Genomic DNA, 18536 nt, shown 5'->3' with positions numbered 1-18536 from the left:
TGTGATATTGATTAATATGGGGGGGTGGGTTCAATTAATCGATTATTAATCGGCAGAGCTGTCGACTATTGTCAACATATTCCCCAATTTCCACTGAGATTATGGGGTGAATGAATGTGGCCAGACCCATCTTCTCTTTCTGTCATAGTGACATAATATTGTCCTGCATCAGATCATGTCCAAATCAGGTTCTCCAATCTCTAGTAGCCTCTTCAGTTTTTTGAAGGTTTTTTGAGTGGTGCATTACGGAGCTATGTGTGTGGCTGGCTGGGTCTGAGCACTATGTGTGTGGCTTGCTGGCTGGCTGGGTCTGAGCACTATGTGTGTGGCTGGCTGGCTGGCTGGGTCTGAGCACTATGTGTGTGGCTGGCTGGGTCTGAGCACTATGTGTGTGGCTTGCTGGCTGGCTGGGTCTGAGCACTATGTGTGTGGCTGGCTGGCTGGCTGGGTCTGAGCACTATGTGTGTGGCTTGCTGGCTGGCTGGGTCTGAGCACTATGTGTGTGGCTGGCTGGGTCTGAGCACTATGTGTGTGGCTTGCTGGCTGGCTGGGTCTGAGCACTATGTGTGTGGCTGGCTGGCTGGCTGGGTCTGAGCACTATGTGTGTGGCTTGCTGGCTGGGTCTGAGCATACATAGATAGATAGATGGATATTATAGCAGTGACTGACTGAGACATTGAGCGTGCGTCCGCAACTGGTTGTGGCCCCCATCAAGTGACCTTTTGACCAATGCAGCCCTCGCCCCAAGTTGAGTTCGACACCCCTGCTCTAGGCCCATGAGGGGCCATTTCTCTCCACTGTATCCCCACTGAGGAGTCCATCTTCCCCATAGACCAGACAAGTGGCCATTTGGTTCTACTGACTGTGTTTGCTGCAAAGACACTCAGCGTTGTGAGCTTTTATAGATTGCCTATTTTCACAATGTTTGTCCCGGCCCACAGTTTGGGAACCACTACCCTTATAGGGGACTTATTTTTATTATTGCCAGACACCTTTACAAAAAAAAAGGGCAGACATTTCTCTGTAAATTTATTCCATGATTTGTGTAATATTCCCATGCAGTTTATCACTTGGCAGCCATGCTTTTACAAATGTCACATGACAGTACCACCCAGTAATAATGAATATATTCCTTATTGTTATGGTATCAAAAGAAATCTCCTGAAAGCTTCAACAGAATGTGAATTGTGTATAGGTGATGAATTCACCTATACAGCAGTATACGGCATTATATAAAAGGGAAATGTCCTATTACACTGTTATAACCTTATAAACAATTGCTTTACAATTTACAATTTACAATTTAGGCATTTAGCAGACGCTCTTAATCCAGAGCGACTTACATTTAAGCAAGAACAAAAGCATGGGAATACATCACATAAAAGCATTTATCATGAAACATGCGTAAGCTAAGAAGGTAACAGTGGAATATCTATATGATGAAACTATACATACACTATACATAATAAACTATACATATTCACTACTATGCTATACATATGTACTATGGCGTGCTATGACTATATACAATACTAATATATCATTGTACTTTTATATAATTTATATATGCTAATTGGATTCCTAGATAACCAAAACATAGGGTTAGACACCAAAATTATTTTTCTAGGATGAATAATGGAGGAGTAATGGTATTTTAAGAACTGGCGGCGGCCATCTTGAAAATAACACCTTTCGGGTGGTCAAACTTTGGTAAACTTTCAGTATGTTATTAAGGACACCTAATACTACAAAAAAAAGTTGAGAAACCTTTTGTTGCAATTTTTTTAGGGTCAAACCATATTTTTACCCGCCTACAGTGTGAGGTACCCGTTAAGCGTGAGTGATCAAAACCACACAGAAACAACTAATAGCTATTGCTTGTTTAACCATGGTAAAACATGTAATTTGTCTCCATCTGCAGGCTCAGGGTAGAATCTACGGCAAGCTTAAGGAGGAGAACTTCTTTGGGCCGAAGGAGGAGGTCAAACTGGAAACACACATCAAAGTGGCTGCTGCTGCTGCTGGCAGGGTGATTGGCAAAGGAGGCAAGACGGTGAGTCAGTCCGTTCAAATGAACCTTTTACCAAAATGTCATAATATGCAAAAGATATTAAAAAAAAGCTGTATAGCAGATCTGCAAGGTCACTCACAGTGCATTGCGATGTGAAGAGGGAGCTTCTACAACGGTTACTATAGTATAGACTAGAGGGTATGGTGACATCATCATTGTACCCTGATGTTATGCGGGAACGCCTACTGAGTGGAAAAAAACTGATTTCTGGCCTTGACAGCCCATATACATCCAAAAAGAAAAGTCCTATCTGATTGCATTAAACAACATTAAACAACGTTAAACTCACTTTGCTACTCACTTTATGCATGCGCATACCCTATAGTCTATAGTTGTCTGACCTGACACTGTAACCCTGATAGGATACAGAGAAAAAAACGTTCATTGAACCTATAGTTGTCCCTTTATGCAGAAACATGAGATCACAGCAGTTTTAACTTGTGAAACACGGGAACCCATAATCTCGTATCGATATCGTGATTGGCATCAATATTGAGGTCCATATATTTTCAGCCCTCACTGTCGGTTCTTTTCCTGCAGCAATGCTATCATGTCTTTATTTTCAGGTATTAAAAAAAGGTCGACATGTTTTAAATGTGTACTTTAGAAGTGTGCAGATAGCACTGGGGGGGGGGAGGAGGGGCTTTAAAGAAGGGCCCCTCTGGTGGAGGCTTAGGGCCGATTCATACTCCTATTTTACTGCTATTTCGGCGCTGTAGTGCCGAAATGATTTCGGCTCGTCAGAAATTTTCAGTAGCACCGAACAGCCGACTTTAGGACGGTACCCGCCCCCCTGAACCTCTAATTATGTCAAATTGTAGGCCTCTACAGCGCCGAACCGACTTTTATTCGGCTGTATGAATCGCCCCCCCCCACTCCAAACAAGCCAAATTGACTGACTTCTATGTAAACCAAGATTCATTAGCTCCCGCCCCACTAAATAGCCAGCCCCTCCATAGCACCCTGTACTGAAGGGAGTGCTGCAGGCGAGGGACACCTGCAGCGACTGTAGACAGGCAGGCGTCCTATATCCATGTGTTCCTTCTGCTATCAGGTGAATGAGCTCCAGAACCTGACTGCTGCTGAGGTGGTGGTCCCCCGGGAGCAGACCCCTGACGAAAACGACCAGGTCATCGTCAAGATTATCGGACACTTCTACGCCAGTCAGGTACAGCTATATGCAGCCAGTCAGTTACACCTCAAAACGGCCTCGCACATTCATGCAGGGCTGTGTCAGGACTCAGGATTATGACATTTTACGTGGAGATTAATTGTCACGCACATAATTGCGATTAACGATTTAATTGTGTTTTTGTTGCTGCACACGGGTACATATCGATACAAAATACATTTCTGGTTGGCTTTTAGGCTTTGAAGTTGCACAGGGCAGATATGACCAAAATATACAAAGACATGACATATCTAATAACTTTATACTTGCAAAACAATAATTTATAGTGAAAATAGCCAATCTACAATGCGACACGTTGTGATCTTATAGTTCTGCTATTTCCACTTTTTTTTTTCATGTTTGAAAATATGGAAAATATTCTCAACATGGAAACGATTATGAAGATTGCACAACATAATTGTGATTATCTAAAATAATTGTGATTAGGCGATTATGTATTAATTGTGCCAGGACTACATTCATGTGGACCGCTTGCATCCAGGCAGATTCACCTAATAAATGACCTCAGGCCTCACACACCTCACGAATAATTCTGTATTATTTATTACACAAACTACAGTAGGACGATGTCATCGTACATCATGTCACATTGGAGTAGACATCGATCAGCCATCCCTAAAGGACAGACGAATAGACGGACAGCAACGCATGGAACCAGCGATTAGATGTTAACGCAAACGAGGGATTATTCTTAATTTATAGCATTGTGCCCCCTTGTCCTTCTGATGTCCAGCTGGCCCAGAGGAAGATCCGGGACATCCTGACCCAGGTGAAGCAGCAGCAGAAAGGGGGAATGAGAGACGGCGGCATGAGAGACGGCAGAGACGGCGGCATGAGAGACGGCGGGAGAGACGGTGGCATGCGAGACGGCAGAGACGGCGGCATGCGAGACGGCGGCATGAGAGACGGCGGATCGAGAGGAGACGGCGGATCCGGGCCCCACCCCCAGGGCCTCACAGAGATGGGAGGCCCCCCGCGCGAGGGAGTGACTCAGGAGCCACGCAGGAAGTGAGGGGGCCCCCCTCCTCCAGCCCACCCTGAAGGACGTGGGCCCTCCTCCCCCCCTGCCTGACGGACACACAGACAACACAGACAAGACACACATGGACGGACGGAAGACGGACGGAAAAACAGGAGAACGACACACGGACCCAGCGATTAGACAGGAAGTGATGTAAAAGAGGGAGGGATTATGCCCACTATAGTCAGAGAGGAAGAGAAGACGTTTCAGAGAGAGTGAGAAGGAATTTAAAAAATAAGAAAAAAGTGAAAAACTAAAGATGAAATGAATAATAAAAAAAAAAAGAGAGGAAAGAAAATAAAAGTTGAGAACAGAGACCAGATGCCAGGCCAGAAAGAGAGACTGAATGAAGATGGAGGGATGAAGGAATGGATGGAGAGAGACAGCGGGGGAAAGGGTGTTGTCCTCTCAGCGTGCCTTAGCAGAGCTTCGTATGACTCGGAACGCCACTGGACAGGCGCGCGCAACATGGCCGACGCGATTCCACTAACAATGGACGTTGCTCATGCCTGTCACAGATGTGTTCCGATCCACCACAGTGCCTAGAATAAAGAGGTTAGCTTATGCGTTTGCTCTGGCCTCTGGTACAGGAGATCAGTGTCTTCTGAGACATGCTGGGAGTCGTTCACTCCACGCGGCCCTCTGTCTCCCCTTCGAAAACCTCTCCAAACATCTCCAGGCAGTCCTTTATTTTAAGGGTGTTTTTTTTTTAAAGATAGAGATATATGTATAGAAATGTTTTATTCAGAGCTATTATTGATAGAATGCAGTGAGGCGGAGCTGGGAGAGAGCACGAGGAAACCGCTGCAGCGGCTGCATGGGATAGGTCAAAGGTCTGGCCAAAGAGAATAAAAGCCCCACCCACCCCTATCCCTCAGCCAATGAGAGTTTAGCAGAGGGGCCGTAGATGTTAACACTGCTCTGTGAATGCCCCTCCAACTAACGGTGGGGTGATAGAGAAAAAAAAAGTGAAAGAAAAAAGAAAATATGAGGTTGTAAATAAATAATCTTCATGGAATTGTTAATAAACGCTGTGTCCCGCCATCGCGCCTCCCCCCCCCCCCAGTCCCCCCCCCCAGTCCCTGGCTCTGTGATGCGTTGCTATGGTGATGTCGTGGCCACGGACAGAGCCGGTGTAAGTGGGGTTCGGTTGTGTGGTGACGGATGGTACAGCGAGAGACAGTAAGGTTAGCGGAGGCCGCGGCTAAGCCTGCAGTTTTATTGCAGCGCCTTTAGCTTCTTGATGTGGAACCATTTAAAACACCAGCGATGATGTTTTAAAATAATAAATGACAAGCTGCCAGCAGCTATGCTAGCTGGCAGGCGGCCCGCACCTTAAACGGCATATTTTATATATATTATATATATATGATATGTGAGTTAGCCCGGCCCCTTGAGTGAGTGCATTGAAGGCAACGGAGCACAGGCTGCAGTTAAGTCCTACAATGACAGACAGACAAGGCGTGTCTGATATAATCTGCTCATTGTCTTATCGGGCTTTGTTCTCAGACTCAGGTTTAAGGTTCAACTTGGACGGAGAAGGTTATTTTTCTTCAGACGGTGCTCACTTTCCTTAGAATATCCTAGCACTGAGTTATATTTTTATTGTTATGTTTACATTGATAAACAATAGGACAAATTGTCCTGTTTTCACAATGATAAATGCTTGAAAAAGACCAAATTCGGTCCATGGTGAACCATGACTGAATCTAGCTGAGAAATAACGCCCGTGTCTTCCAGAAGCTCCTTGCCTTGAGCTCGGAAAAGGTCAAATCAGAAAGATGGGGAGCGGCTTCTTCGTTCTCTCTCCCAATCTGCCGATGGCCTGTGGGCAGAGACTCCAGACCCCGCCTGCGTATGATAATGAGGGGCGGGGACAAAGACTGGACGCTCTCGCCAAGACTAGAACAGATTAGAGAAGAAATGAGATGAAAAACAAAAAAAGAAAAAAACTACCTCAGGGTGTAAGTTACCTCAGTATTCCTAACTTTTGTTTTGGTTTTGCTTGCTGGTGTTTTATATGAGAAAAAAAAAGAGAAAAGCTGAGAGTCCTGAATATTTTTTATTTTTTTAAGGAAAAAAGTATTTTTTTTAGGTTTTGTCTTGTTGCTTTGGGTATTTTTTTCTGTTTTTTCAATGTGTTGTTGGTTGCATGTGCTCAGGATGATAAAGAGGTTGTTGTGCTTTATAGCGGAGAAGAGATGAAAGACCAGAGAATGAGGGGTCGAGTGCCATCTTGCCTTTCTGGGGTGGGGCGGCCGGGCACAACCTCTGGGTCTTCCTGACGTGTGATTGGAGCATCCGTTCTTGGAGAACGGAATATTGGCCAATGGGGAGTGGTGTTACTTGGGAGGAAGATTCCTAAAGTGCATGGTTGGTGACCGCACGCACACAATATTTGAGAGTTAACTATAGCAGTAGCCTAGCTGTTGATGTCAACCCGACAGATGACTATTGTAACACAAGCTGTGATTACTAGTGCTAAAGTATAAACATGCTGCCTCAGAGGATCCCACATTGTCATCGGGGCACGCCTGGGTGATGTCCCGTCTCATTTCTAATGACAATACTCCTCTCTCTCACTCTCTCCACATGTGTGTGATCACCGTTGCCTTGTGCCCTGCCTGGAGGGACCTTCCTTTCCTGCCTTATTGTGATGATGATCTCATCACAAAGCGCCAAACTTTTGAGAGTGCAACAATTAAGCGCCTAAAGTAACTCAAGACAGCAACGTTTCTGGCCCCCCTAAGTGAGAACTGTGTGATTATAAAGTTGCCGCAGCAAAGACACATTTTAAATTAACTTGATTTGAAAATCAACATTTCAACTGTTTTTAAAATCATCTATATTTTGGGCATTCTCAAACATCTTCCACAGATTAAAAAAAGAAAGAAAATAACATCTGAACTTGTAGAGATTGGCTCTTAATAAAATAAAACATAGCTTAGGTGCTCTGGTCCTCCAGACCTTCAGATGACAGCAGTGTCCTCACCACTGGGGGGGGGGGGGGGGGGGGGAGACGAATTTAAGCGTTCTGGCTGTGAGTTGCTTTGGAGCACAGCAGTAACGGTCCATCAATGGTGGCTGTGCCGGAGAGCAATGTAACTGTATAAGAAAAGCTACCTGTACACACACCTATAACTAGCTCTGACTACACTGAATGTGAATATTTATTGCCTGTGCACTGACCACTACACCTCAAACGCTCCCTGTTGGCTGTGCGTGTGTGCGTGAGTATGTGTGTGTGTGTGTGTGTGTGTGTGTGTGTGTGTGTGTGTGTGTGTGTGTGTGTGCGTGTGTGTGTGTGCGTGCGTGTGTGTGCGAGTGCATGTGTGTGTGTGTATGTGTGTGTGTGTGTGTGCGTGCGTGTGTGCTTAGTGTTAAGTTGGATTAAGTGTTGATTTTCGGGGGGGGGGGGGGGGGGGTGGATGGGTGGGGGGGAAAAAAGCAGAAAAAAGTAGGACAAGAACCTATGGTCCTCTTGTCAGCAAACCACTGACTGAGGAGAAATCAAGGAACCTTTAAAAAAATGGGAGCAAATAAAGCAAGTGAGTTGGAAAAAAAATCAACACAAAAATATCAATAGAAAGCTGTACATAACGATTGCCAACGCAACACTTTTGTATTTTTGAAATAGGAGAAACAAAAGTTTTCATTTGGAGAAACAAAATCCAGAGGGTTAGAGCTGTTGTAAGAGTAGAGAATCGTGACGCCTAATTTATGCCCCGTCATAATTATGACAAAGCATAAATCAGGCTTTAGTCAGATGGTTGAACGACACTGCCAGGTAATCAGTTTGTTTCGTTATTTTTGCCTTGCCTTGCCTTACCTATATTTCTCGCGCTCGCCAACATCAAACATCAGCAGCTCCCCCAACCAGCTCACCTTCGACAGGCTAGTCGAAGTCTATTCTGTTGTTTCTATGCTTCCATTTTTGTCAACAGATGGCAACTTCACGGGTCAACATGGCAACGCATTGTGTTGCATATTACACACACGGTTTGACCTGGCATTTCAACCGCATCAACACTGGCATCTCTATTGTGGGCACATTTTTTTGAGGTGAAAATGTTTATAGGTCACCTAGGCAGCTATACCACTCTAGTTCCGCGTGGATTACGGCCCTGCGAAGGCAAACACCAGCAGTTACTTTTTCCCGTGTATGAAGATTAACGCTTATACGTACGGTTTCCGATTTCACAGGAAGCAAAAGTTGTAGCCATACATTCTACTGAACACTGTGCTGTATGTTTGTTTGTGTAAACACACCGGTGGACAGTACACATTTAAAGATGATATAGGCCTATACACAGTTTCAGCTCGTTGTCTTTGCAGGATTGATTACAAAGAACAGGCCTGTAATGTAAGTTAAATGACATCCACAGAACTCTGTCAACATGTTGACGCCATGAAGTTGCCATCTCTCACTCTCTCTCTCCGACCCATAGAGCTCTGTTCACAAACACCAAGACACCACTGTTTAGAATTCATTCTTCAGCCTGCAGCCATTTAAACTGGCTACAGAACTTAGATTTTTGTTTTGTTTAAAATGTTTATTTTATTTGTTTAGTTGGATGTTCATTTATTTTATCTTTTTTTTTTTTTGAGAATACAGCAAGCTTTATTTTGGACATGACATCTGGGGACTGTTGCACTAATCGATGAAATATGGCCGACAAACGTCAATCTATCGAAGATTGAGAACCTCCTATAAAGAACATCTGAAATGTAATGCAACTTTAGTGAGGAGGGGAGGAGGGAAGTTGTGTGTATCAAGGATATGGAAAGGGGAGGAGGGTGAATGATTAATAGCTAACCGGCTGTAACAGAAATGAGAGATGTGTAAGCCTTTTATTTTTACAACTGGAATGGGCAGGAGAGGGACTATGGCATCACAGTCACACACGCGCACACACACACACGCACCCTCTCCAATGAAATGTGACATTCATCATCTCTCCCCTCCTGTATTCTTTTCATCCTCCCATCATAAAACACTCCCTTCTCTCCTCCTCTTTTCTTGTACCCCTCTGTAGTTCAGCAGAAGAGGAGGACATTTTGTATTTCTTTTGTTTTATGAAACTCATTTGGTTTTTGGAGCGGACAGGAACGCTCTCTCTCGCTGGTCTACGTCGTGCTCGTTTTGCTCATTCTGTTCAGACAAAAACAAACAAACAAAAAAAAATTACACTTTTATTTTAAGCATCACCTTTGTTCCAATAATTTTCCAATTCTCTAGTTTTGGAAAATGAAAATGAAAAGAGGCATTTTATTTTATTTGTATTTTTGGTTCCTGCAGTCTTTTCTAATGCACAGATTTCCAAACAAAAACCGGCTTATTTAAACTGTGTACCTCATCACGTGACGATAACGGTGCCAAACACTAAATGATGGGTTTCATTCCAAAATGTTAATCAGACATTTTGAGAAGTAAAGCCGACATCTGAAAGTTCACAAATATAATGAACCCTTGAAGAACATTAACATCTTTTGAGGAGAGGTCTCAGGATGGCACCAAAACGCTTTACGGTAGTTTTTGTCTTGTAATTCACAGGGAAAAAAAGGAAAAAAAAAAAACATGTAAAGGGCTGTTGAGACAGTGCAGAGACAAACACAAATATCCTGCTACTGACAGGAAGTATCACTTACTGTTTTGTCACACAATATCGTAACTCAACACCTCCAGAAATACGTTTGCATTTACCCAGCTAAAGACAAAATCAGATTGGTAACCCTTTGGGGCACATATCTGATCTCTCGGCTTGTCTGAACATGCAAAACTGGATTATCTGTGATTATTGAGACAACTTTAGGACGGTCAGCTTTGAAACATATATTCTGTACTTACTGTATGTAAATCTGGAGGGGAAATAGAAATGGCTTTCTCCTCTTTCATAACAATTGAGTTGATGCATGTATTAGCGAGCACTGCAGTCATTAGCCCTGACATACTTTCTGAATCTGAAACCCCAAACTGTCAAGTGTAGCTAATTATTTTATCATGTATTCAGACAGGCTTATTTCAACTTCTATATAAACACAAAAAATTTCTTACCATTTTAGAAGATAATTATGCTTTTAAGAAATGTCAACCTTTTTAATGATACTGAAACTTCAACAGGAAATGACAGGCTGTTTTCAACCAAGTTTCTTGTTCAAAAGTTTTGTTTTTTTGTTATAACCTCTTGAAATCCCTTGGTAATATGATCACAAACCAAGCAAAATGTATTCAAACTAGCATCACTACCAACTGACGCTGTGAGATTATTTCAGTCACTGAGCTTGAGAGACTGTTGTACGGTTTGTAGCTGTGGGCCTGCTTCACAGATGCTCAGTTACTACGGCAACAGACAGACAGACAGACGGACGGAAGGACTCCTAGCTCTTGTAGAGGACAGTTTGCTGTGATGACACACAGTCTTCTAGTGTGTCGTTTTCTACCCTGCCTCAGAGGCTAAGGGATGCTCATTAAGACATAACTAACCTCTTGACACATAACTAGGAACGCTACCTCATAAAACAAGTCAGCCACAACATTGATGTTGTTTCTCCTTTGTAAAAAATAAAAATAAAGAAAAAAAGACAAGAGCAGGTTGTCAGTCAGTCGATCAGACAGACCGACCGACAGACAGATGGACTGACAGACAGATAGACACAAAAGACAGTGCATGTCATGGTCATGATTATGTTCCCCCTCTTACTTTAATTTATATTTTATTTTGCATCCCCGGCTTAAAGATGGGACTTTAAAAAAGATAAAGACAAAAAGGACCCTTTGGGGTTGGGGGCATGGCAGTACAGGGCAATAGGTGGAAGGGGATTGTAATGTATGTGTCTTGTTCACTGCCGTTCTGTGTCTTTTTTCTAAACAAGGAAGCTTAACGAAATGTGATGCTTTAATATTATATTCCCAATGGACCCTCACATTAATAATTATTAATGGAATCCACTGTTCCAGCTATACATGTTTTATTTCAGTTCAGGACATTGAACGGATTATTAATGCTATACTACTTAGTACTTACTATCAAAGTGTTGCATTCTGGGAAGTAAAAATGTATAATGTGTGACATCACAGATCCCAAATTTTAGCCCACACAATGAATTATGTTTGGTCAGATTCTTGTATAATATATGTACAGTATCTCTAGGTCGTGATTTCCCTCATTGTCATATGGCATCATAGCACAGGTACACAGGCCTTGTCCTGGCCACTAAAAACCACACAACCCACAATCTTCCCTCCTTCCTGCCCTGCTGCCCAAATTCCCCAACCCTGTGACTTCACTTCCTGAATCAAGGGGCACGATATCTGTAACCATGTCATTTATTTTTTTGTTGATCTACCTCTTAGGGAAAAAAATAGGAAAAAATAATACAAAAAAAAACGTTTTGAAAAATGACACAAAAAACAAACAAAACAAAAAAAAACAAATAAAAAATACAACAATTGGAATGCTCAAATGAATTATAGATAAATAATCTAACTGGGTAGCAGCATATCCATATACTGTAGTGATAGTCTATTAAAATAAAGAACTTTTACTTCCAAAGATGATTTTACTTTCTTTTTCCATTGTTAGTTGTTTTTTGAAAGGATTATGAAATGGAAAAATAAACTGAAAGGAGGAGAGATGAACTTACCACCTGTTATTTTCTTCTTTAAAAAGAGATTTCATTCATTCATACATTATGCGATTTGAATATTTTTTTGTTCCTCATTAAACTTACGCCTTTTTAACCTTAACAATATTGTCCATCTTCAATTTTTGTTGCTTTGTTATTTTTTTCTCACTCTTTAATTGCTTTTGTTTCTTCTCCAAATGACAAAGAATTGTATATGATGTGTTTGGATGCATTTAGAATTCTATTTATTTCTCTTAGTTGCTCTGTCTCTCAAGTCTGATTTATTCGTTATAAGACAGTGTTGCACGTCAAAAACAGCTCACAGCACCACTGTTAAGACATAAAATCAGGCATGTATCCTGAGCTACAGCGCCCTGAGAGGGGTTCCTTATGGCTAAACAATAGCGGTGACAAAAACTTTTCTCTTTCTAAATTCTTTACAGTTTTTTTTTTCTATTTCCATTCTTCTAATGAGTCATTTTATAAAGGACCTTGGAGCCAAAGGGGGTGGGGGTAGAAAGAGGGGGGCATTGTGGAACCATCTCTCACTGTCTTATTGAAATGCACTAAAATGTATAACTGCAGTGCCAGTTATAGATGACCCAGACATAAAAGTCTGGTCTTCTAATGAAGTCTGCCTGGTCCTTCTTACGAGATTAAATGAAAAGACAGCATTGTTATATATATATATATATATATATATATATATATATGGGAATGATGGGTAACTCTAGCATTGCATAGATAGATTTGGGCCAATGAAAACACAATGCAAGATTGTCAATGTATAGCTCACCACCCACAGCTGAGATGAGACAATGTGAGAAAAGGTTATTGTCTTTGTAGTGCCTCCCTCCGGCCACTTGGGGACACTGTGGTATTTACAGTATATGGAATTTCACCCTCTGCCTGCCTGATTCCTCTAGTCCTCTCATCAACACTTGTTTTAAAACTCCTTGTAAACAAAACAGAACATAGATATGAATGTGTTATTAAAAGATGAGAAAATGGACCAGATAGTTTGCCTGTTTTTTGTTTGGTTCAGCTTCTAATGGTGCTCTACCTCAACAACAAGCATACACAGAGGTAGCCGCAATTTGCAACTCTAGATTTTTTTACAATGGGTTGAATCTAGAGTTACAACAATCTCCATCCACTTCCTATTCATCATTTTTGGTTTGTGATCTGTTTGTCTTAAATGACGTTAAACTCACCAACATTGCAGCTGCAGTCCAAGCTTGAATTATCCTCTTTCAATCTGCCAAGCTTGTTTTTCATAAAAATCCCCCGTAGACATGTTATGAGCTACTTTCTGTCCAAAATATTCCAAGAGTGACATTCCGAGCCAGCCATTTTGTATTTTTGCAACGTGCCGTAAAACAAGATGTGAGTGGAGCGCTTGTTTAATAGAATCTTACCTGCGCAGGTAAGACACCCAAAGAAGAGGCCGACGCAATGCGACGCCCCATCACGCACAGCCTTCTATTAAACAAGCGCTCCCCCTCACATCTTGTTTTACGGCACGTTGCAAAAATACAAAATGGCTGGCTCGGAATGTCACTCTTGGAATATTTTGGACAGAAAGTAGCTCACAACATGTCTACGGGGGATTTTTATGAAAAACAAGCTCGGCAGATTGAAAGAGAATAATTCAAGCTTGGACTGCAGCTGCAATGTTGGTGAGTTTAACGTCATTTAAGACAAGCAGATCACAAACCAAAAATGAATAGGAAGTGGATGGAGCTTGTTGCAACTCTAGATTCAACCCATTGTAAAAAAATCTAGAGTTGCAAATTGCGGCTATGTGTGTGTGTGTGTGTGTGTGTGTGTGTGTGTGTGTGTGTGTGTGTGTGTGTGTGTGTGTGTGTGTGTGTGTGTGTGTGTGTGTGATTAGCCTACACTGTAGCAATTCAAGTTGAATTGCATTTGAGCAGTATGACAGATGGACAATCTTTTGGTGTCTATTATAGCTGCAATTGAATAGGATTGTGATATTACATGAACTGGCTCACATCATGACAAAAAGGGAGACGACACACAGGATTAAATTTAACATTATTCGCTTGGTCTTCAACGAGCCAAAATTCTCACATGTCTCCCCCCTGCTCCGCTCCCTCCACTGGCTCCCGGTCGCTGCCCGCACAGAATACAAAACTCTGATGCTGGCATTCAAGGCAACCAAAGGTATGGCTCCCCCATATCTTGCAAGTATGATTGAACCCTACAAACCCTCCCGCGCACTCAGATCAGCCAACGCAGGGAAGCTGGAAGTACCCTCACTAAAAACGCCGGGACAACGCTCCACACGTCCCAAACTTTTATCCCTTCTGGCTCCAAAACTGTGGAATGCACTTCCCATTGCAGTCAGAACTGCAGCATCACTCCCAATCTTCCGCCGTAGTCTGAAAACCCACCTTTTCAGACTCCATCATGGCCCTTAGATAGCATTTCTGTAGACTTAGATAGCATCTGATACAGACTTATAGCATGTTATGTAGACAGCACTATAATTGCATTGTATATAGTCATAGCACGCCATAGTACATATGTATAGCATAGTAGTATTATAGTTTATATGTATAGTCTCATAATATAGATATTCCACTGTTACTTTCTTAGCTTACGCAAGTTTTATGATAAATGCTTTTTTGTTATGTATTCCCATGCTTTTTGTTCTTGCTTAATGTAAATCGCTCTGGATTAAGAGCGTCTGCTAAATGCCTAAATTGTAAATTGTAAATTGTCTAGGGAAAATCTAACTAATTCAGCAGCAGTAACATTAGCGTTTTCTCTCAGTCAGTTGATTCTTCATATCCATATGAGTGAAGCGGCCGGGGTGACATGTTTATTTTTCAAGCACAGTTGTTATATGAGGCGATCTAAAATCGCCTCAATGGGGATTTCAATACAACTAAACAAATACATGAACCTGGGGACTGACGCCCTCTACTGAAAGTGACGTCAGACTTCGGTGCTCTATAGCAAAAAATTATAAAATTTTAAAACAAATCCCTTTGAATGTATCTGTCTTGAGAGATTAGTGGGTTTAGAATGTGTCATTGCGACCAAAGGTCACAGTTAACTATGGAATTGTGCATTACCCGTCAGTTTGTGTGTTGGTCGGGCACATGACATCATCAGGGATGGAGCATGTGACATCACCAGGGATGGAGATGTCAATATTAAGCCCATATATGGAGATCCCTGATGTCATCAATATTGGCCAGCAACTCTACATCTGACCTCAAACCCTTAGATCTCCATATATGGAGCTACCTGTTCTGACATTCCATATGTTGATGATCCTTCCATGTCATTCTTCGATATCTCTAGCCGGGCTTGCCCCAAAGTTATTCGTGCAAGTGTGCCAAGCAGCCGGTGAAAACTGCAGTTCTCAACAGGCCTAAAAAGATCTTACCCCCCATGCCAAAGCACCAGCGCTCGCCCAGCAGTCTGCTGTCACCCAGGTGGATGCGTGCGACTGCGAGGTTGCTTCTTCTCAGGCGTCTTACTGGTAGTGTATACTAGTAGCCCAAATCAGTGTAATACATATTGTGAAGAAAACCTGCAGTAGGTCTTATTATCAAAACATTATGATGTATGTAAAAACAAAATAAATCCAAAATCCAAAGGCTGTGTCTGTGACCGAGTCACAGAGTCACTCTGTGTATCGATATATTGATAACCCCTGGCCTACAATGAAGGCACATTTAGCAGATATTATTAGGTGGTCGCATCGATTTGATTGTAGGTGTAGTCCTGCTCCTGGATTTAGGAGGACCTCGGGTCCATGATTGGAGACAACATGAGGCATTCAGCCAACATTATGAAAGGTATGATGTGTGAGTTATGAACTCCCATGAGCCTGTTCAATAATCACATCATGCTAATCCTCGGTTTTATGTGTGAATGCTCTTTTGATGTGATATTAGTCAGACTCTGCATTTCAGTAGACTTGCTATAGGCCTAGTAGTAGTGATACTGCAGTGGATTACTTCATTAACACAAGTGATCAGAAGGGTGGACCGAGAACACTTTTGAGGTTTTCAAGGGTAACAGGATAGTTGGGCACTATAGGGACATAAACAAGAAGTTGGATGATTAAAGTCTGACAATAATTCACTGCATGTTCACATCAGAAGCTCTTAATCCAGAGCGATTTACAGTAAGCAAGAACAACAATGGTAATGGTTGGTCCATGGTATGGTCTAATAATTAATACATATACAATAGTCATGAGAACCAGTGTTGAGAACCAGTGACTTGGATCTTTTTCTAATGCGTTTTGAATCAAGGTCAATTGAGAGCATGATGGGTTGTTACTTACTCATCGTATCATGTGGTCCACCTGTATGGTGCATTCATATTATGTTTCTCCAGTTGGCAATTTCTCTATAAATATTGGTTTTACCATGATACTAGACTACTAATCTGGGGTAAGGACATGTTGTACAGTAGCACACACCCAGGACCATGTGTTGTGATTGGACGACACAACTGAGGGAGTAACCGGCCAATCAACGCGAACATGTGTTGTGATTGGAGGGGACAACTTACGGAGTAACTGGCCAATCAATGCGCTCTACCGATGTGAGCCACGATTGGACGATATAACTTACGGAGCAACTAGCCAATCAACGCGTGCCTAAAGCTAAATATAAACGGGGTGTTTCAGTTCTCTCCCATATTCGCTCTCATAACTACAAAGTACGCAGCTTTCTTAAAACAACCATGTCAGGAAGAGGTAAAACCGGCGGAAAGGCCAGGGCGAAGGCCAAGACCCGCTCATCTCGTGCCGGACTCCAGTTCCCTGTGGGTCGTGTTCACAGGCTACTGCGTAAAGGCAATTATGCCCAGAGAGTCGGTGCCGGAGCTCCAGTGTACCTCGCTGCGGTGCTCGAGTATCTGACCGCTGAGATCCTAGAGTTGGCTGGTAACGCTGCTCGTGACAACAAGAAGACTCGTATCATCCCCCGTCACCTCCAGCTGGCTGTCCGCAACGACGAGGAGCTCAACAAACTGCTCGGTGGTGTGACCATCGCTCAGGGCGGTGTGCTGCCCAACATCCAGGCTGTTTTGCTCCCCAAGAAGACCGAGAAGGCTGCTAAGGCAAAATAAATAATCGTCTAACGAACCCCACAAAGGCTCTTTTAAGAGCCACCCACAATTTCACCAAAGAGTGTCTTCTAATTTCATTATACAATTTGTTATATTCTACTTGTCTACTAATTTCATGGGTCTTCAACTGCGGAGGTGGATTGATGGGCAGACATACATTACTGTAGTTCTAGTGTTCTATGTGTAGACATCTAACGTTAAATCTACAGTCTATGCGTTAAATAGGCAATTAAATATTTCGGAGCTTACCCAACTACCGATGCTCGCTACCCCGCAAAAAGGTTATTTGTTCCCTGCTTACAATAAACCTAAGGTAAGTGGGGAGTGTAGGGATGACCCCCAATATTTAGTGTTGTAAATTATTTCTCAAGGGAACGACCCCTGTCTTATGATTATGAACCAGACACTACATAATGAAATAAACATTTGCCAATAGTATCTCATATATCAAAACTATTTCCAAAAGCAAATCATTCCTTTAACCATGGATTCATGTTAAAAACAACCGAAGCCAAGCATTTTAAACAGCCACATTAACACAATAGTATTACATATGTTAAGGTAAATAGTAATATCCTACTTGCCGAGACTGTTCAGGTTATTAAGTACAAGTATTGTATAATATTATGATTATCTTAATCTAATAAAGATGTATGAAATTGCATGACTGTGTGTGGTATGGGGGGAGGGGTTTGGCAACGCCCACGCAGCGAAGTCTGCCTGTCCTCCCTTACGTCCTCAGAACACAGATAAATAAACGAGGCTTTGCCATTTCAAATCACTCACTTTCATAAACTCATCTACACCATTACTCAAAAATGTCAGGTCGCGGAAAAGGAGGATTTGAGGGAGGTTGGCCGTAACTCTACGGGTGGGGAAATCACCAATCAGGAGGTGAGGGACGCAATTGTCCAGTTGAGTAAGGGTAAATCCCCAGGCCCCGATGGCCTGCCTAATGAGTTATATCTCTCCTGCACAAACGAACTAGTACATATGCTAACCTCTGTATATAATGATGGGATCAAGGAAGGCAAAATGCATTCATCCTTCTACCATGGTGTTATATCGCTTATATATAAAAAAGGGTCTTCATATAACTTAGATAATTGGAGACATGTTACGTTAATGAATGTTGACTATAAAATACTTGCAAAAATAATAGTTAATCGATTAAATACAGACTTGGAAAAACTTGTTGAAAAAGAACAGACATGTGCTATTAAGGGAAGGTTGATGTGGGATAACTTAGGTATTTTAAGGGATATAACAAGTGGGTATACAAATGAGGGTTTCTTTATTATAAGCTTAGATCAAAAAAAGGCGTTTGATTTTATATCCAGAGAGTATTTGTGGGAGGTCTTAAAGGTATACGGTTTTCATCATGATTTTATTAATTTGATCAAATTGTTGTACGCCAAGTCCACAGTGCAAGTTAATGTAAATGGTGTTCTAACAGAGACATTTGAAATTAAGAGGGGCGTAAAACAAGGGTGCCCCCTGTCCGCTGC

General features: G+C 42.2%; 2 protein-coding genes across 3 annotated transcripts in view; both read left to right on the top strand.

The window, feature by feature from the left end:
• The window catches only part of igf2bp1 (insulin-like growth factor 2 mRNA binding protein 1), a 77054-nt gene extending 70031 nt beyond the window's left edge, over positions 1 to 7023 (top strand). For both annotated transcript variants that reach the window (XM_083780103.1, XM_083780102.1), the window contains exons 13-15: positions 1922 to 2053; positions 3126 to 3239; positions 3997 to 7023. In XM_083780103.1, the coding sequence (XP_083636229.1) occupies positions 1922 to 2053; positions 3126 to 3239; positions 3997 to 4275 (525 nt within the window). In that variant the 3' untranslated portion in view covers positions 4276 to 7023. The remainder of the gene's footprint in view (positions 1 to 1921; positions 2054 to 3125; positions 3240 to 3996) is intronic.
• A 9588-nt stretch (positions 7024 to 16611) lies between these two features.
• Positions 16612 to 17127, top strand: LOC310869396 (histone H2A). The gene has a single exon (XM_083780118.1). It carries the CDS (start codon positions 16642 to 16644, stop codon positions 17026 to 17028), a length of 387 nt encoding a protein of 128 aa, XP_083636244.1. The 5' UTR covers positions 16612 to 16641; the 3' UTR covers positions 17029 to 17127.
• Positions 17128 to 18536: the final 1409 nt, after the last annotated feature.

Source organism: Protomyctophum parallelum (assembly GCF_964188405.1).
Source record: "Protomyctophum parallelum genome assembly, chromosome: 13".
Lineage (NCBI taxonomy): Eukaryota > Metazoa > Chordata > Actinopteri > Myctophiformes > Myctophidae > Protomyctophum > Protomyctophum parallelum.
Note: the sequence above shows the minus strand (reverse complement) of the source record. Positions and strands in the feature narration are given on the sequence as shown.

Coding starts and splice junctions, on each gene's coding strand:
- LOC310869396 (XM_083780118.1), top strand. CDS start 16,642: ATGTCAGGAAGAGGTAAAACCGGCGGAAAGGCCAGGGCGAAGGCCAAG.